Below are 19,153 nucleotides of genomic sequence, written 5' to 3'. Positions count from 1 at the left end.
TCGTTTTCTAGTGTGAATGTGTGTGGTGATTGTTTTTCCCTAAAACTGGACATCCTTTATTTGCAATAGGTTTCCTTTTATCAATATGTTCAACTTGTTCTGGGAACCGCTTAGTGTCTTGGCCGACATTTTGACTTTGCAGAGCAAGACAGATCCGATGAAGGAGCCATTTAGTGGGACTATGATTAAAACAGATGCGTCATTCCTGTAACATCATATTTGGTAGAAGTGCAGCTCAGTGTCACTGACTCATTGTTATCAGGCTGTTATTCACTGTCTAATTTACAGTTTCATCAGACGGATGTAAAAATTTTGATTTTGTAGTCATTCGTTCATTCATCTTCTGTAACCACTTGTCCTGTGAAGGGTTGTGGGGGAGCTGGAGCCTATCCCATCTGCCATAGGGCGAGAGGCGGGGTACACCCTGGACAGGTCGCCAGTTTATCGCAGGGTTAACAGAGAGACAGACACACTCACATGCACACCTATGGCTGATTTAGAATCACCAATGAACCTAACGAGCATGTCTTTGGATGCACACAGAAAGGCCCCAGTCGGCCTGGATTCAAACCTGAAACGTCTTGCTGTGAGTCATCAGTGCTAACCAGATCTTACTATGGGGAGAACAGCATAGAGCCTCAGGGATTTGACCTGCATATGCAGCAGTGGAAAAAGTCAGAGGATCCCCAAAGTCACCAGAATTCATTATGTGGGGAACTTGAACATTAGCATTAAATTTCATTTTGATCCATCCAGTAGAGACGTTTCAATCTGGAAGAAAAAAGACAAAATGCCGCAACTAAAAACTCAGAGGTTCAGTTTTAGTCAGAGGACTAAACTTGACTCCGATATGTCTGGAAGTATCTGTGAAACTTGTCAGTTGTCTAATGTCATTGCGTCATCAGTGTTTAGGTATTTGTTTAGGTCTGTGGATGGTTCAAATACATAAGTGTAATAGTTACTGAATTCAGTTTGTCTTCTTCAGTTTAAGCTGTCATGGCACATCTGAAGCAGAACTGAGCCACAGTTAATGTTATTGATACTATTAGTAACACATTTTTCAGCGGTGATGAGTCAAAATCAATCTAGGTCAGAGGTGCAGCAGGATGACTGAACGCAGATTAACAAACAAGGAGGCCATTCTCCTATTTTGAGCTTCAGTGTTTGGTTTCCAAACGCTCTCAGCACCGTGGACCTACGGAGTCAGTACAATGAGGAGCAGGACAATGAACAGGACAATGGCTCCTCCTGGGTGTAAATCTTTCAGCGTTTGTCGCCCCCTTGCGGCTGCTCCAGTTATGGTCACTTCCTCCAGAGCAAGCTATGTGTCTTTGTGGGACAGAAAAACAAATCAGAGGTTTTTCTGCTAATACAGGGCGTCTGAACACCTGCAGCAAGAGGAAGCTGGAAACTTTCAAAGCAGAGTCACCACAATATGTCTGTCATGTTCGATAATTATGGATAAAATTAACTCATTTTGGCTATTCTATATTTGCAGTAATTTAATATAATCTATAACCAAGCATATGTTGTCATACAGACAAACCTTAAAGTTAATAGATCAGATACTAATGAAATGGCTATTGTTGGATATAATCTACAGTGGTTTTAACTTTTTTTTTTCATTTAACAAAAAATTAATTGAAGTTCAAAAGCAGCCTAGTCACAAATATACAGTGTAAGAATATATATTCAGTGGTCAAAAGCGTGTAAACTGTGAATTAAAAGTGAAGAGATGACGACACACCAAGAACACCAAAGAAAAACACTGCAAAAAAACGATAAATTAATTTATATATGTATTTATTATGTGCTATTTAAATGTTTTAATAATGGAGGAAAAAACACAGACGTTGATCTCAAGTGTTTGAAGTAGAAAAAAGGATTTGTTTGTATATACATTCCTATATACATTTCATATAAACCCTCTTTATGTAATTATCCGTAATTATATAAAGTAGTAATCTAGTATCAATATTAGGTGCTTTATTTTGAAAGTTGTAGCCGGAAATAATCTCCGTTCTTTGGTAAGAGACTCTTATTTTGAAGAGAACAAATCTAAAATCCTACATTTTCACATATGATTTAGTTTGACGCTGATGATAAAGTATATAAACGCGTGATTTTAGTTTATAAAAAAATGATCAAAAAAATAGAATCAAATAAAACAACAATCTTCGTGTGTTTTACTGTGAAGTCTCCACTCAGGTGGTTTTCTACAGGCCCGTGGGGTTCACTGTGTGTGAGGCAAGTCACGTGGTAGAAACAGGCGAAACAACGAGGTTGTCTGTGAGAGTTTGGAGTTGAATGTGACTTTGTCCTCAGGCTGTTTTAGTGTTTCCTCCTCCTCCTCTTCCTCCTCCTCCTTACCTGTCTGTTGAGTCAACACCTTCCGTCGGAAGGACGATGTCCAATCTGCCTGTCATTCCCGTTCCACACAGGCTCCAGTGGAAACCAGAGGGAAACGAGAAGACTGAAGACAACTGTGATTAACCTTTTGTTTTGTTTTGTTTTACCGGAATGTAGCTCAGAGGTCTGGGAGAAGTCTGAACAGCTTTTATACTCCTGCAGCACAACATGTTGTCCTCCCCGTCTCCAGGTGAGCTCTGAATGAATTCTTCATGGTTATGCGTCCTGGCGACAGCTCGGAGAGGCTCCAGCCCCTCTCCCCGCGACCCTTACAGAAAATGAATGAATGAATGAATGCATGCGTCGTGGCCGGATCTTTGCATTCCTGACTTACTCTTCAGACTTTGTCCTCTTCCTTACTGCTTATGCTTGTTTTCAGACTCTGTGTCACGGAGTTCATTTAGACTTTATCGCCTTTAAAGGGACACAATTTCCCGTCCCATCCTCATTAAACTAGAACAGGAACTTAAGAGATAAGATGTCATGTGTTAAAGAGGATTATTATGGCTCCAGACTCTGACCAATTAACTGATCTAGAAAAAAAGCAGTAGTTTCAATATCTGACTGGTTCCTAATTGTTATTATTATTATTATTATTTTGATTTCTAAAGATTTTAAAAACAACTTTTTAAACAGGAAATGGAGCGACGTCCCAGCAGATAACTGAGACACTTTCTTCTCATGGTTTCCTGTGTGTGAAGGATTTAGTTTTGTGTGTGTTTTATCTCAGTATAATTACCCGTTTGCTCGCAGGGATAAACCCACCTTCTGAGAACTCGTCTGTGCCTCCCAGTGTTCCCACAGATCAGGAGCCAGAGCGAACTGGAGGAGGACGAGGTGAGGATGTTTATTTTGTACACAGGTTTTTTTTTATTTTCTCATCACAGATTCATGAAATGCATGGAACCCTTTCGGCAAGAGACATTTTTTTGGCTACAAAGAGGGCTACGGGGAACAATTTTTGCCAGTGACAACAAAACATAAATCCCCACTGTGTGGAGAGAAGTGAAGCATCGGGTTATTGTGTTTCCTTTAAAACCAGAACAGACTGTTGACATTCATATCAAAAGCTTATATCTCTAGTCCCCAGCCTTTTCCTCTTGTTGCAGTCTGTAAGGATGATTGAAAGCGTCCACTAATCATCAAGAAAAATGCTAACGTTTAAATGAAAGACTCAAGTGAATTAGCAGGAGTATGGGCTTTCCCACAGGCCCAGCAACTCTCTAACCTGAAAGTCCATGTGGTTGCTGCTCTTTCGATGAGGATACAATTAAAAGCTCCAGAGGGCTCTGTGTGGTGCAAGCTGTGTCTTCTACCCGATCAGAGGTTACATGGACGCTGAATTAAATAATCTGATGAGATATGTTTACATGCCCCGAAAATGTCGACATGACATGTTGAATATAGTGGTTCCGCCCTATGTGGAGCATAAAATCAGCCAGAAATATAACAGTGGAACTTTATTGACAACATTGACTTTATTCAACAGAAGAAGATGACCAAGATGGAGCCACGTGTTAATTGCTGCAGCCCACATTGATTCTGGCTTTGTTTATGAAATAAATTAAAATCCTTTATTGTCACTGTATGCAGGTTACAAGGAAATTGCAAATACTTAACACAGCTGTGCTTTAAAAGAATACTATATTAAATATTAAATAACATAACATTATGATCACCTTCCTAATATTGTGTAGGTCTCCCTTGTGCCTCCAAAACAGTTGTGACTCATCAGTGAATGGACATGGGTCTTCTGAGGGTGTCATGTGGTGTCTGGATACAGGATGTTGTTAGTGGGGGCCTTTGAGTCCTATGGGTTGAGGGGAGGGGCCTCTGTGGATCATCCCACAGATACTTGATCAGTTTGGGATCTAGTGAATTTGGAGGCCAGGTCAACACCTTGTGCTGTTCTTCATGTTTTTTTTGAGTTGTTCCTAAAGCGTTTTTGTGTGTGTGTCTGTGTCAGGCTGCATCCTGTTGGGGATGGCTGCTGCCATCAAGGAGTGTCATTGCTATGGGGTGGGGGTGTCTGGTCTGGTCTATGTGGGTGGTACATGTCTAAGTAACATCCACATGAATGCCAGGTCCAAAAGTTTCCCAGAAGAACATTGGATTGTCACAAGATGGTCAATGTTATTTACTTCTCCAGTCAGTGGTTTTAATGTTGTGGCTGATCGGTGAATGTTGAATGTCAGATGAATTGTATATTGCCATGAGGTAAAAATAGCTATTAAGTCAATTGTTACTGCAAAACTAAAGACGTGAAAGACATTAACATGCAAACACATTAACCAAGGTATTCACTGTGGAAATCATCACACCAATTATAGTAATTATCCTACTGTAAAGTTGTTTTATCTGTTGTGTATTTACTGACAGTGTTTTTAATGCCATAATATCTGTGTTAAATTTCAGTGGATGACACGATGGAAGAGAAATCAGTGATCTGGACCACGCACACTCACAGACCCTCCACACCTTCTGTCTTCCTCCACAATCACAACAATGAACCTGTTGCTAGCACTTACTTTGAGCAGAGGGTCCCTGTTCCTGACGATGACAGTGAGGTAATCTGAACCTGTGACGTGTGTATGCATCCACCTATTAACCCAGATTTGGTGTTGTTAGTGTTACAGCTTGTGTTTCGGTCTCCTGTAGGGGGGGTTTAGTTTCCGTAAGCTCTGGGCCTTCACTGGGCCAGGCTTCCTGATGAGCATAGCGTACCTGGACCCGGGGAACATCGAGTCTGACCTGCAGTCGGGCGCTAAAGCTGGCTTTAAGGTAACTGAGATCAGGCTTAGTTTCTTCTCTGACTGATGAGGAGTGGATGATAGACAGAGAGGATCTGTGATGCTCCCAGTTGTCTTATTTTGTCCAACTAACCACACAAAACCCTAAAATACAATATTTACAGTAATGTAACAACAAGAAAAGCAACAAAATAATACATTTCAGCAAACAAATTGTATTTTACCTTCACTTTTCGACTAGGTTCTGCTGCACACTTCTTTATTTTTCAGGGATACAAATTCCTGATGATGTATTTAGTTGTTTCTGGGAAAGAACTTGTCTTAAATAAAACTGAAATCCAACTTCATTTGGTAGATTGAAATTGAATGATGTCCAGGTAAAGCCTACAACATTTCATTCAGTGCACATCAAGTGAACTTTTATGTTTGGAATTTGAAAGTCAGCATAGATGAAGAAAAACATTTCCACTAAATAGGAATGCCTAAAGTGATTGGAATATCAGTTTAAAATTCATTAATTTATCTTCGGTAACCACTTGTCCTGTGAAGGGTCGCCGGGGGCATGGAGCCTAACCCAGCTGCCATCGGGCAAGACGCGGGGTTACTTTAACATACTATTTATAATTCACTAAAATTGGATGCATATTTTTAAGAAAAATCCGATCTATAAAATCAGTTTAAGCATGAAGAACATTCTTATTGACCCTAAAACTCTGTGGCAGAATATATTAATAAAGATTGTGATATCACGTAATGGTATTGCACTAATCAAATACTTAATATGTCTACCTAATTACAGTGTTTTGTTTAGATCACAAACTCTAAGTTGCTCCATTTACAAATGAAAAGTATAATTCACCCTTAAATAGTGTCAGATTATCTTCACTCCTTGTTTAATTTGTGTTGTAAATCCATCAAATCATGCACCTGTAATGGGTTAAAATTCACCGTGGCTGTGGCACGAGTAGAGAAAAATGCAAAACGTGTCATCTGTAAGAGGAAAATGTTGGCATGTTGCACGCATGAGAGACAGTTAATAAGGTGGCTTTGAAAACTTACACACCTCTTTAGTAAACACTTGTATGGCGTCTCTGTCTACATTTCACACTCTCTTACTACTATTAATAACACGTTTTACCCTGAAGGACAGGTCAGTCTCACGCTCTCTGAAACTGGCTGGACATTCAAGAGTTTCACAGTGCTGCAAAGTTTAACAAAGGTGAACTTTGCCCTGTGAAAAGCCTGAAACACATTCTTGAATTAATTTGTGGGCTTCATTTAAACTGAGCGACTATTCATAGAAACTGTGAGACTGACTGAGCCTGAACTATCAGTCCTACCTGTCAGTTCAGTCTAATGCGAGACTTCTCAGGGTTTTAGTCTACAAAACCTGCAGACATGATAACATAATAACATAAAACTATACTTATCGTAATGTACCACAATGTCCCGGTATTGTTAGAATGAATTTTGGTAAATTAAAAAAATGGCAGTGGGTTTAATTAATTTGTAGCAGCCAAATTAAAAGAAAAAAGAGTATATATTGTGAATGTATGCGTAATTGTTATTTTACTCTTATTGTGTCTAAAATATAATTTAAAAAGTATTAAATTTACATTAATATGACATCAAGGAAAGCCACAAAATTGTATATATTCTTATTAATGTTCTTAGATGTTTTCTGAAGATTATGTCAGGTACATGTGGCCTAAAATCAACAGCCTCTCTTTATAAAAAAAGTTGCAAAAAAGACTCAGAGGAGGCTTGAAGACGCGCTGCTGGACCACAGCTTGTAGACAGAGTCATAAACTAACCAATCAGGAGAATCAGCGCACAGTCATGACTCATGTTATAGAAAAACTTAAAATGTGTAAAGTTTTATACAGTTTTCTGGTTTGAATTTCTCCTCAGATCTTAGTGATTTCACAGGTTGCCAGAGTTTGATTTCCAGCTACAGATTCTGGTATTATGTGTGAATATCTTTGAATTTCTTCGAGCTCATGCGATGGCTAAGCAACTTGTCTTGTCCTGTCAGCTCCTATGGGTGCTGCTGGGTGCCACCATCATCGGCTTGCTGTTGCAGCGGCTGGCGGCTCGACTGGGAGTCGTCACCGGGATGCACCTGGCTGAAGTCTGCCACCGCCAGTACCGCACTGTGAGTTATGTATTATATAGGTTACAGTTTCTTTACACATTCACACTTACGGTATACTTTAGTTGTGTGGATAAATTCCTAAATCCAGCTTATAAGAAATGCTTCCCTAATTCCTGAAGGAGAAACCTGAGTGCTGACCACATGTCTAAAGATCATGTGACTGCTTCTTCTGTTCTCTTCAGCTACTGTATTGCTGTTTTAAGAGGCAGCGATAAACAAGTGAGAAATACAGAGAGCTACATGAATGGAGCAGCATCTTAACTTTGCACCCGTTAACTTCTCTCTTCTGTTAGTTTACCTCGAGGCACAGTGGAAGATGTTTGTCTTGTTGTCTGCCGGGCTTTTTTCTAATTCATCAAATTTATATCACAGAATTGATCAGATACTTTTATCCACAAAGTAATTTTCTGGGGTAACTTTGCTCAGATTTTCTACACCTCTGCATAAAAATGTCTCAAAACATCAGATCAGGAAAGTTGTTGTGGCTCATCAGGCTGGACAAAGTTACAAAACCATCTCTAAAGAGTCTGGCATCCACAAATCCATAGTCAGACAGACTGAGAACAAATTTAATACGACTCTTGTGGTCGACCAACAAAGGCCCCATTCAGACCTTGCATTAACATTTGTCCTCCCATTAACTTTCTGTCCTGTGTCCTCTGTCCAGGTGCCTCGTATCCTCCTGTGGTTGATGGTGGAGCTGGCCATCATTGGCTCAGACATGCAGGAGGTCATCGGCTGCGCCATCGCTTTCAACCTCCTCTCCTCTGGCAGGTTGTGCAACCAGACACAACTTATTAATATTTTTTTATGACTTTATGTTGATTATTCCTGCTGTGTGTGCTCAAACACAGCATCCCGTTGTGGGGTGGTGTCCTCATCACCATCATCGACACGTTTGTCTTCCTCTTCTTGGACAAATATGGTAGGTTTTTTTTTGTTTTGTTTTTTTGTTTTTTTTTTTTGTTTACGCTCTGGTGCTATAATCACTTAAATGACAGAGAAACACAATAGATGAGGCACACTCATTTCTTTCTCTGCAGGCCTGAGGAAGCTGGAAGCCTTTTTTGGTTTGCTCATCACCGTCATGGCCATTACCTTTGGATATGAGGTACAAGCATCTGCACACATGATTGGCTTTGTTTTAATCTTAAACTTAGTCATCTGGTTTTCAACAATAATCAACCCTAACATATAATTTGATCTTCATCTAAGTCACAGTACAGATGGGCTCTGTGAGCTTAAACTCATAACACTCTTGACTCTCTTGAAGTCTTTCTACAGTAACTCTTTTGGTTTGACTCTCAGTGAATTCAGTCCATGTTGTTTTTGCGACACACTATAGTCATTTCAATTAATGATTCAGGCAGTTTACCTCTATCCATCATCTGGTAAGCAACAGATCATATTCATGGGATGCATTGAAATAAGCCTGATCCACAGAGGCTCCAACCCATAGGACCCAAAGGCCCCCACTAACAACATTCTGTTGCCAGACACCACAGGACACCCTCAGAAGGCCCATGTCCATTCTCTGATGAGTCACAACAGTTTCGTAGGTACAGGGGAGACCTACACAATATTAGGAAGGTGGTCATAATGTTATGCCTGATTGGTGCATGTACATGGGCTGATGGGTTAACAATTTGGCCGGTGAAACTAATGAGGGGCAGAGCAGGCATGCAAAAAGACACAAGGCACGATCAATGAGTGTAATCACAGGCGTGGGAAAAGACACGTAGTGCAACTGATTTCATTTCAAAATAAAACATGGAAATACAAGGAAACTGAACTGGGTAACAAAAAGGTCCCGAAACACAATATGATGGCACAGTAATGAAAATATAAGTTGGGTAATTATCCTGCTGCATCAGACAGCTTCTAGCGACCTTCACACTGACATTGTCCTTTAAGGACACCTTTGGTAATCATGTGTATTCCTTTTCCATTTGACAAAAGGTGAGATACAAAGGCTCATTATGGATTGCCAGGTGTTTTTTATTTATATAAATCTAACACACACCTCCATCTTGTTTCACGGACCCAGGTTAACTAACTCATAAGTAGTTTCTTTTGGCAAAGTTTAAGAGAGGCTTCTTGCATGGCTTCCTGCCTTGGACACCTTTCCTCTTTAATGATTTGCATATTGTAGACTGATGAACAACTTAACTCGCTTTAATGATTCTTTTTCCTTCAGCTGTAACTCTGGGTTTCCTTTTTACTTCACTGAGCATTGTGTACGTTGAGGGTCAAAAAGTAGCCACGGTACGGGACAGATTGTCTACCTGTGAACTAATGAATATCTAAACTCTGTGAGATTACTTAGCTGGTCTTTCCAGCTTTAAGCAGACCAACCGAACGTAAGCAAAGTAGCTCTAACCCACACCTCCATCTTGTTTCATTGACTGGACCCCAGGGTAACTAGCTCCTGACTTGAACCAAGGAATTCACTCCACTTTTTCTAACCTACCCTGTTAGGACGAGAATGATCACAGTTCATTGCTGTGCATTGAAATGTATTGTATCTGTGACTTCGGTGAAGCTCTGTCTATTAAGGCTGACACCACTGTAGATGCACAGGGTCAAATATTTTTTAGTAGAAATAAAATGTTCCACTATCTATGAATTTGAGTGAGAACATGACAATTGCAGGTTATCAAAATCAATCATGGTCAGTAAATGCAGTAATGAAAAGCATCAGCATGTGGATATATCCAAGAATGTGATCTTTCAGTGTTATGACTGTGGATTGGCGTCATCCTCCCAGCAAAGTTCATGAAGTGCATAAACAAAGAGACGTCAGGAGACTGGCCATCAAAAATGTTTCCATCACGTTTGCACATAACAAAACCTCCTAAAATGTTTCATTTAAACTTAATGGCGGTGATCTTGATCAAGGCTATAGTTTGACCAGCTGACAGTCTTACAGCCTGCATATTGTCTCTGAAATTTATATAAATATTTTATAGTGTGTCATAAGTGTCTGCTCTCTGCTCCAGTATGTGACAGTGGCTCCAGACCAAGGCCAGCTGCTGAAGGGGATGTTTGTGCCCTACTGCGAGGGCTGCGGTGCCGCCCAGATGACTCAGGCTGTCGGCATTGTGGGCGCCGTCATCATGCCTCACAACATCTACCTCCACTCTGCTCTCGTCAAGGTCGGGAAGTAATGAAAACGTGCTTTCTTTTTAATCAGCTCTGTTTGACTTGTGTCAGCTAACGAGCCAGTGTCCAAATGTTCCCTCAGTCTCGAGAAGTGGATCGATCGAACAAGAAAGAGGTGAGAGAAGCCAACAAATATTTCTTCATTGAGTCGACCATCGCGCTCTTCGTCTCGTTCCTCATCAATGTGTTTGTAGTGGCTGTCTTCGCTGAGGCTTTCTACGGGCGCACAAACATAGAGGTGGTGAGTATCACTGGATGGATGGATGGATGGATAAGAATAGCAAGTTAGGACACCTTGAATACAACGTATATCAAGAGGTAAAAGTAAAAATAAAACGTAGGTAGGAATATAAATGTAAAATGTATATATACAAGGATATATATACAAACAACAAGAATATGAAAATATGAGGTAATATAAAATGTACAAATAATGTATTCAATAAATAATGATATATAAAATATAGGGTAATGTAAATATGCAATATATAAGAGAATAAAATAATAGAATATAGAAAAGACTGAAGACGTATTGTGTGTCTATGTAAATGTATCGCGTGTCTAATATAAAGAGCTGTATACAAATATGTTGAAAATATAAAAGACATGTGTAAGATATATCAATTCTGTATAAAATATATAATAGTAACAGTAACGATTTGGCAACCTCAGTCCAGTTTTGTTATTATCAGTTCAATGTTTTTTTGTTGTTTGTTTTTTTAATTTAATGTGTTATTTTTGTTTTAAATTTATTTCAGTTGGAGGTCTGCAATCAGACAGGAATTTTTCATTCAGACCTTTTCCCTCCGAACAATAATACTCTGGAGGTGGACATCTACAAGGGGGTATGATTTCACTACTTCTATAAAATTTACGTGCAACTAACTGATTAGTTTTAGTAAATAAATGCAGTGAATAAAGACAACCTTGAATGCACTCTCTATTCTATATTAACACATGAATTCACTCATTCAGTCCTGCAGACATACACTATACTGCCAAAAGTGTTCCCTCATCTGCCTTTACATGCATATGAACTTAAGTGACACCCCATTTACCTCTTCTGAGAAGGCTTTCCACAAGGTTTAGGAGTGTGTTTATGGGAATCTTTGACCATTCTTCCAGAAGTGCATTTGTGAGGTCAGACACTGATGTTGGACCAGAAGGCCTGGCTCACAGTCTTCACTCTAATTCATCCCAAATGTCTTCTATCAGGTTGAGGTCAGGACTCTGTGCAGGCCAGTCAAGTTCTTCCACGCCAAATTCGCTCATCCATGTCTTTATGGACCTTGCTTTGTGCTCTGGTGCGCAGTCATGTTGGAATAAACTGTTTCTACAAAGTTGGGAGCATGAAATTGTCCAAAATATCTTGGTATGCTGAAGATTCAGAGTTCCTTTCACTGGAACTAAGGGGCCAAGCCCAGCTCCTGAAAAAAAAGAAACAGAATCCCCCCTCCACCAAACTTCACACTTGGCACAATGCAGTCAGACAAGTACTGTCCTCCTGGCAACCACCAAACCCAGATTCGTCCATCAGATTGCCCGATGGAGAAGTGTGATTTGTCACTCCAGAGAACACATCTCCACTGCTCTAGAGTCCAGTGGTGGCGTGCTTTACACCACTGCATCCAGCGCTTTGCATTGCACTTGGTGATGTGCGGCTTGGATGTAGCTGCTCAGCCATGGACACCCATTCCATGAAGCTCTCCATGCACGGTTCTTGAGGTAATCTGAAGGCCACATGAAGTTTGGAGGTCTGTAGCGATTGACTCTGCAGAAAGTTGGCGACCTCTGCTCACTATGAGCCTCAGCATCCACTGACCCCATCCTGTCATTTTACGTGACTTGTCACTGAATTGCAGTCATTCCCAATCACTTCCACTTTCTTATAATACCACTGACAGTTGACTGTGGAATATTTAGTAGCGAGGTCTTGTTGCACAGGCGTCATCCTATCACAGTACCACGCTGGAAATCACTGAGCTCCTGAGAGCAATCCATTCTTTCACAAATGTTTGTGGAAGCAGTCTGAATGTCTAGGTGCTTGATTTTATACACCTGTGGCCATGGAAGAGATTGGAACATCTGAATTCAATTATTTGGATGACTGAGTGAATACTTTTGGCAATATAGTGTATGTGCATTTACAAGATATTTTCTGTAAATTATATTGTTGGATGTGTTTACAGTATATTCCAAAAGAGTTGAGCATTATTCCATTAAAACATTTATTTAATCCTCAAAAATAACATAATAATTACAGAAGAAATAAAGAACATTTGAAAAGGTGAGGTTTTTATCATCTTAAATTGTCCACAGATAATTGCCCATGTTTGTTGTGTTCAAAAACCATTAGAAGTTTCTACTATAACTGAAGAGTTTATTGATACAAGATGTGAAACACAAGTTAATTTTTGGGAAATTTGCGAGAAAATCGAATAAATACTGGGGGTCTGTATTTATTTTCCGGTCCATGTAGCACTGCCGAATTTATTTCCTGGACTATGATTTATTGACTGCTGTCTCCGTTTGGGTGTCTGTAACAGGGAGTGGTGCTGGGTTGTTTCTTCGGCACGGCAGCGCTCTACATTTGGGCCGTGGGGATCCTTGCAGCTGGTCAGAGCTCCACCATGACGGGAACGTACTCCGGCCAGTTTGTCATGGAGGTCAGTTGAGGAGGAGGAAGAGCGATGAATCTGCAGTGCATAATAACACACACACACACACACGCAAACAGTTTAAAAGTGAAATATTTCTTCTCCATGATGATTTTCTATTTAATTGAGCATGCTTCTGCATTTACAAAAACGTGTGAACAAGCCCTGTTTTGTTGTAAATCACATGTTGTCCTGCCCCTCAGGGCTTCTTGAACTTGCGCTGGTCGCGTTTCGCTCGGGTGTTGCTGACCCGCTCCATCGCCATCACTCCCACTCTGCTGGTGGCCATTTTCCAGGACGTGCATCACCTGACCGGCATGAACGACTTCCTGAATGTGCTGCAGAGCATGCAGGTAAGCTTCACACAAGCATTCCACAACATTGCCCCACCCGTCTGTGTGGTGCTTATCTTAACCCTGCAACACAAAAGGGGGTCACTGACATAGTTAAGATACAAAAGCAAGTTCCAGTTTCAATTTTGGATCCAGTTCCAAGACGGTAGAATAGCCTTATTCACAACAGAGCTTTGAGACGACTCCTAAACTAAAAGAATGGATGAAGTTGACACTGTTTGCTACAGATTACGTCATGTTATATGATCAACAGGTGACTGGACTGTGTCAATGAGTAAGTCAATGCAGAAATATTGTAAATGTTGCTCTAAATAAGGAACTGATAACTCATGACCTGAATTCGACCTGTCTAATTCAAGAGTGGAATGTACACTGATCTGCCACAACATTAAAACCACTGACAGGAGTAAATAACATTGACCATCTTGTGACAGTCCAATGTTCTGCTGAGAAACTTCTGGACCTATCATTCATGTGGATGTTACTTAGACATGTACCACCTGTCTAGACCAGACCAGGCACCCCCACCCCATAGCAATGACACTCCTTGATGGCAGCAGCCATCCCCAGCAGGATGCAGCCTGACACAGACACACACACAAAAATACTTTAGGAACAACTTAAAAAACATGAAGAACAGCACAAGGTGTTGACCTGACCTCCAAATTCACTAGATCCCAAACTGATCAAGTATCTGTGGGATGATCTGTGAGCAGCTATTAAAATAAAAGTCATAAAACTCATTTTTATTATCATATACAGTTAGGTCCATATATGTTTGTCATTATAGTTGTTTACCAAACTACCATTACAGTTTATAGAATAAATATGGACTTAAAGTGGCTTTAATAGCTCCCAGATTTAATTTGACGGTATTCCTGTTTACGGTGTAGCAATTACAACCATTATTACACACAGTCCCTTCATCATTACCCATTAATAAAAGGTTAATATTTAATTCTATGTCAAGAATCCTTTGCAGGCAATGACTGTCTGGAGTCTGAAAGACCTGAATGAAACCATAGATTTATTGTGGTTTTCTAGACGTTTACTGCAGCTGCCTTCAGTTTTGTGGAACTTGCTGACTTTAGTTTTGTCTTCATCAAGTGAAATTCTGCTTGATCAGGTTTAGATTGCGACTGATTCACATATTACAGAATATTCCACTTCTTTCCTTTCAAAAACTTTCTTTTACAGTATATTGTGGGTCACTGTCCTTCTCTAACGTCCATTCAACTCTGCCTCATCTGTCTGAATCTGAGCAGACAGTATATCTCTATACACTTCAGAAATCACCTGGCTGCTTCTGTCTTCTGTCCCATCATCAATAAACACTTGTGAAACAGTGCATCACACTTCCTAACTGTGTTTTATAGATGATGTTGATGCTTCTGTTCTAAGTCTTCTCCATAGGTTTGTCTCCCCGTCATTCTGCTACAGGTTGTTCTGAGTTTCATCCATCTAAGGAATGCTGTTTTTGAACTGACCTGGCAAAGTCTAATCTGGTGTTTCAGTTCATGCCACGTGTACAGATATGGTTCCTTCACCTTTCCTCCAGTTTGAATTTGAATACCTTCAAATTAAATCTGTGACTTGAAGCCCATATTTGTGATATAAGTGTGTCAGTGTCTAGACTATATATATTATACTTACTTTATTCTAAGTCAGTTACTAGCTGCTGTAAACCTAAGATTAGATGTTTTTATGTTTAAACTCTCAAGTATCAAATATATTAAAGTCCATCTGATACAATCTTATTATAAAAATAAACATTATGACACAATTTTATATGCCATAAACCAGCGCAAACAGACGGAGATAAAAGATACATTCAGAAGGAAATAATCATTTTACTGAAGTTACACAAGCAACCACAGCGCCTCCCAGTGGTCAGAGTGGGGAACAGTTTGTATCTGAGTGGAAGTTGAAGTTGGATCACTGCATTGTGCTGTAACCCTCTTTTTCTTGTCTCCTAGTTGCCATTCGCCCTCATCCCCATCCTCACGTTCACCAGTTTGCCGTCTCTCATGCACGAGTTTGCCAACGGACTGTGAGTTTTTCTCAATCATCAGATTCTTCTCGTTTCCTTGTCTCCTTGTGCCTTAAATTACCCCCCGGGGACAAATTAAGTTTTCTGAATCTGAATCCTCCTTTAAACGTGTTTATCCTTTCCGCAGGGTGTTTAAGATAGGTGGCGGCGTGGTCATCCTGATCGTGTGTGCCATCAACATGTACTTCGTCGTGGTCTATGTGACCGCGCTTAACAGCGTGTGGCTATACGTGCTGGCAGCATTCCTCTCCATAGCATACCTGTCATTTGTGGGATACTTGGTAGGTGATATCAGGTTGTAGGAGAACTGATATTTTAGCGGCTGAACTTTGTGAAGCTCAGACCTGTTCCAGCATCGTAAACTTAAACTACGCAGACTGTCAACAATCTGGACTTTGTAGTAAAGACGAGTTATTTGTCTTATTCTAATCAGTTCTGACAATCCAAAATGCCCTTCTCATGCAAGTTGGTTAAAAATATTTAATTTGAAACTAATTAGAATCTGTGTTATTTATCAGTATTTACTGCCATGTATGTATAACAGTATAAAATATACAAAGAATATGGAAACAAGTCTGGGTTTAAATAGCGAAGGAGCTGTACAGATTGTGCATTGCCGTGACCCGACCCTACGAAAGTGGAGGCAGACGACAGAGTTACAAATACAAGAATTTATTTCGCAAAACAAAAAGACAGAAAGGCAACAGGTGAGACATGGTGAGCCTCTGCAGCTGAAAAGTAGTGTCTTCTCAGCCCTCTTCAGCAATGTCCTTTATGGCGGGTTAGACTAATTAAACCCATGCACCAGCTAAAGACACTTGCACTGCCACTGCAAGGCCAGTGGGGGTGCGGAGGAGCGTGACGGCATAAACACGGTGCGTTTAAATAATGCGTCCACACAGGTTATATGTGTGACTTTCGTTAATGTAAAGTCTTTCAGCTTACGGGGGTGGAAGAGTCTGTGCATGTGTGTGTGAGGGGATGCTTGTTTAAGAGTCCAGTTGCAGAAATTGTACTTTTGGATTCAGGCTTTGGCTCTAATAAAAAACAAGTGCCTGTAAGAGGACGAAAACAGAGAAACCTTTTGCATCATATTTCTCCGCAGTAAAAAGTGAGCTGTTATGATAGATCAGTCTACACAAAATTAAGATGTTGTGTACATTAGTAATTTCTTTCCTTCTACATAGTACCTCTGGAGGATTGTCATTTTACGTTTTTTTAAGGTGATGTAAACGGTTGGATTGGATCGGATTTGTGAAACGTCTTCTGTATTACAGCCACTTCAGAAAGTATTCAGACTCCTCGACCTTTTGCACACTTTATTGGGTTGTACATTTAATTTTCCCTTCTGTGTACAAAATAACAGAGAGAACATGTTTCAGAAATGTTTTCAGATCTCTCATTTGCATAAGTACTCAGCCCTAAATTCACTACTTTGTTAAAACCTTTTGTCAGCAGCTTCCAGACTCCTTGAGAAAGTCTCTGCAGGATTTGCACACCTGGTTTTGGGCAGTTTATCCCATTCTTCCTGGCAGATCCTTTCGAGCTTTGTCAGACTGGGTGGGAAGTATCTGAAATGCCATTTCAGGCCTCTCCACAGACGAGTTTAAGTCTGAGTTTTGGCTGGTTCCACTCAAGGACAGTCAGTGACATGTCATAAAGACAGCCCAGTGGGCCTGCACACTTTCTGAAATGACTGTTTAACTTGACAAAATTGGCATTTTTAGGCTGCACTTTGTATTGAATTTGCATCTGCTTATTGTTTAAATGTGTGTGTTTTGTATTTGTGTGCTTCAGGCGTGGTTGTGCCTCATAGCTCTGGGAGTGTCCTGCCTGGATCTGAACAAAAGGGCAGAGAACGACACCGGCATCCTGATCGAGCAGCAGCCGGAGACTGACCTCTGAATCAGTTGTGTGTTCAAGTAGACGGCCACCTGAAAAGAGCAGCTGTGAGCAACCTGACTGACGTACTGTATTTGCTGATTTATTTATACTAGAAACTTCAGATAAAACTTGATATTTGTATAGTGCTATAGATATTTTTATCTGTATCAGGTGTATTTTTAAAGAGAAATCAAGTTTGTAATTTTGTTTATTTACATGCCACTTACTGTTTATTTAAAACACATAAGATTTACATCAGTTGCACAGAATAACATACAACTCGGGCCTTTTTGAGGACACAGAATAAATGCTGTAGTGATGAAGCAGATCACCTTTACTTATGATACCCAAACATTTTATCTTTTTATTTTGTTTTTACAATTTACAGTTTAACACAGGTCCAACAGCACAATAACAGGACAGTACATCCCCTCCACCTCTTTTCCCCAATTACCAGACTACAGTGTTGACAGTATAAAAACACAAAATTCACATAATTCACATAGCCAAACATAAAAAAGGAAAGAAATTATAGATTGCAGAAGCAGAGGTTTACAGTACTATATTATCTGCTTCCATATCTTCAACAAACATAAAGAAAGGCTGCCAAATATTATAAAATTTTCTAGTAGACCCCCTGTCTATCTGATCTTCTCCAACTTGATATGGTACATGATTTTCCTAATCCAATGACTGTATGTTGGAGGTGTTGGGTCTTTCCATTTCAATATATTTCAATCCTAGCTAGCAGAGAGCAGAAAGCCAACACAGTTCTTTCCCACATCTCAAGATGGAAGCCCCTCTTTGCGACACCAAGAGCATGTGTAAGAGAGTGGCTGGATCCCGTCCGCATCGATCACAAGTAGGGTTTATGTCAGCTTTGATCTTAGAGGGTCCAACTTTAGACCAGTGCAGACGGTGTAATTCCAACTTTTAATCTCAATTGTTCCACACTTACTAACAAGTAATTTGTGTTTTAGAGAGAGATTTATACATTTAACTTGCCTTCAACAACAAAGCAAATTCAGAGTGCTTGACAAAGGACGAGTCAAGTCGATTTTATTTTGAAAACTTTATATCACCAACGTGCCTCAAGGAGGTTTACAATGTGTGCAGCAAATCCAATTCAGAGAAGGATAAAAACAAGCATTTCAATGAGGAAAAACATCGAAGAAACATCAGCGACTTTGGAGAAATCCTTCTTTAAGGATGTCTGTACGAAAAAGCATCAAATCAAATTTAAAATCAAGCAGCTGAAGAAAGAGGGAAGAATTATAGAATAAAAACATCTGAACAATGTAGGACAAGGGGAAACGCACACAGACTGGAGCTTTCAACATAAAAAGAAAGAAATGAAACAAATAAAATCAACAATAATGAGTAAAATAATCAAAGGATTCAACTAAATAAATGGGAGAATACAAATTGCAGCTAGCCTGCTTAATAACGATTGATTAAAAGTGCCAAATGAACTATATTCAAAATGTTTGTCTTTGTTATGTGTGAATAAACAGAATCCAGCTTATCCACGTGAAATTTTGCCTCGAAGTGGTCAGTAGACAATTTTTCCTGAGAGGTCTGAATAATCGCAGATTCACCCTCGACAAATTTGGTTTTACAAACCAGCAGAAGTATTTTAAAGTGTTTTGAAAGAAAACGTATCCAATCTGCTGTCGCCTGCTTTTGGCCACAAGGGGGTGGTACAGGCTACGAGGGAGAAAGACTCCTCAGAT

General features: G+C 40.0%; 1 protein-coding gene across 1 annotated transcript; it reads left to right on the top strand.

The window, feature by feature from the left end:
* Positions 1 to 2,375: 2,375 nt before the first annotated feature.
* Positions 2,376 to 17,843, top strand: LOC311494623 (natural resistance-associated macrophage protein 2-like). The gene is made up of 16 exons (XM_084553754.1): positions 2,376 to 2,599; positions 3,163 to 3,246; positions 4,825 to 4,976; positions 5,068 to 5,190; positions 7,195 to 7,314; positions 7,982 to 8,088; positions 8,169 to 8,239; positions 8,358 to 8,425; positions 10,314 to 10,469; positions 10,559 to 10,717; positions 11,235 to 11,321; positions 13,023 to 13,142; positions 13,337 to 13,486; positions 15,463 to 15,536; positions 15,664 to 15,817; positions 17,334 to 17,843. The coding sequence occupies exons 1-16, from the start codon at positions 2,578 to 2,580 to the stop codon at positions 17,439 to 17,441; spliced, it is 1,755 nt and encodes a 584-aa protein (XP_084409880.1). The 5' UTR covers positions 2,376 to 2,577; the 3' UTR covers positions 17,442 to 17,843.
* The last annotated feature ends 1,310 nt before the right edge of the window (positions 17,844 to 19,153 follow it).

Source organism: Chelon labrosus (assembly GCF_963514085.1).
Source record: "Chelon labrosus genome assembly, chromosome: 10".
Taxonomy (NCBI): domain Eukaryota; kingdom Metazoa; phylum Chordata; class Actinopteri; order Mugiliformes; family Mugilidae; genus Chelon; species Chelon labrosus.
This window is presented reverse-complemented; position numbering and strand designations above follow the sequence as displayed.

Coding starts and splice junctions, on each gene's coding strand:
- LOC311494623 (XM_084553754.1), top strand. CDS start 2,578: ATGTTGTCCTCCCCGTCTCCAG. Junction 5,191..7,194: donor GCGCTAAAGCTGGCTTTAAG/GTAACTGAGATC, acceptor TTGTCCTGTCAG/CTCCTATGGGTGCTGCTGGG. Junction 7,315..7,981: donor GCCACCGCCAGTACCGCACT/GTGAGTTATGTA, acceptor TCCTCTGTCCAG/GTGCCTCGTATCCTCCTGTG.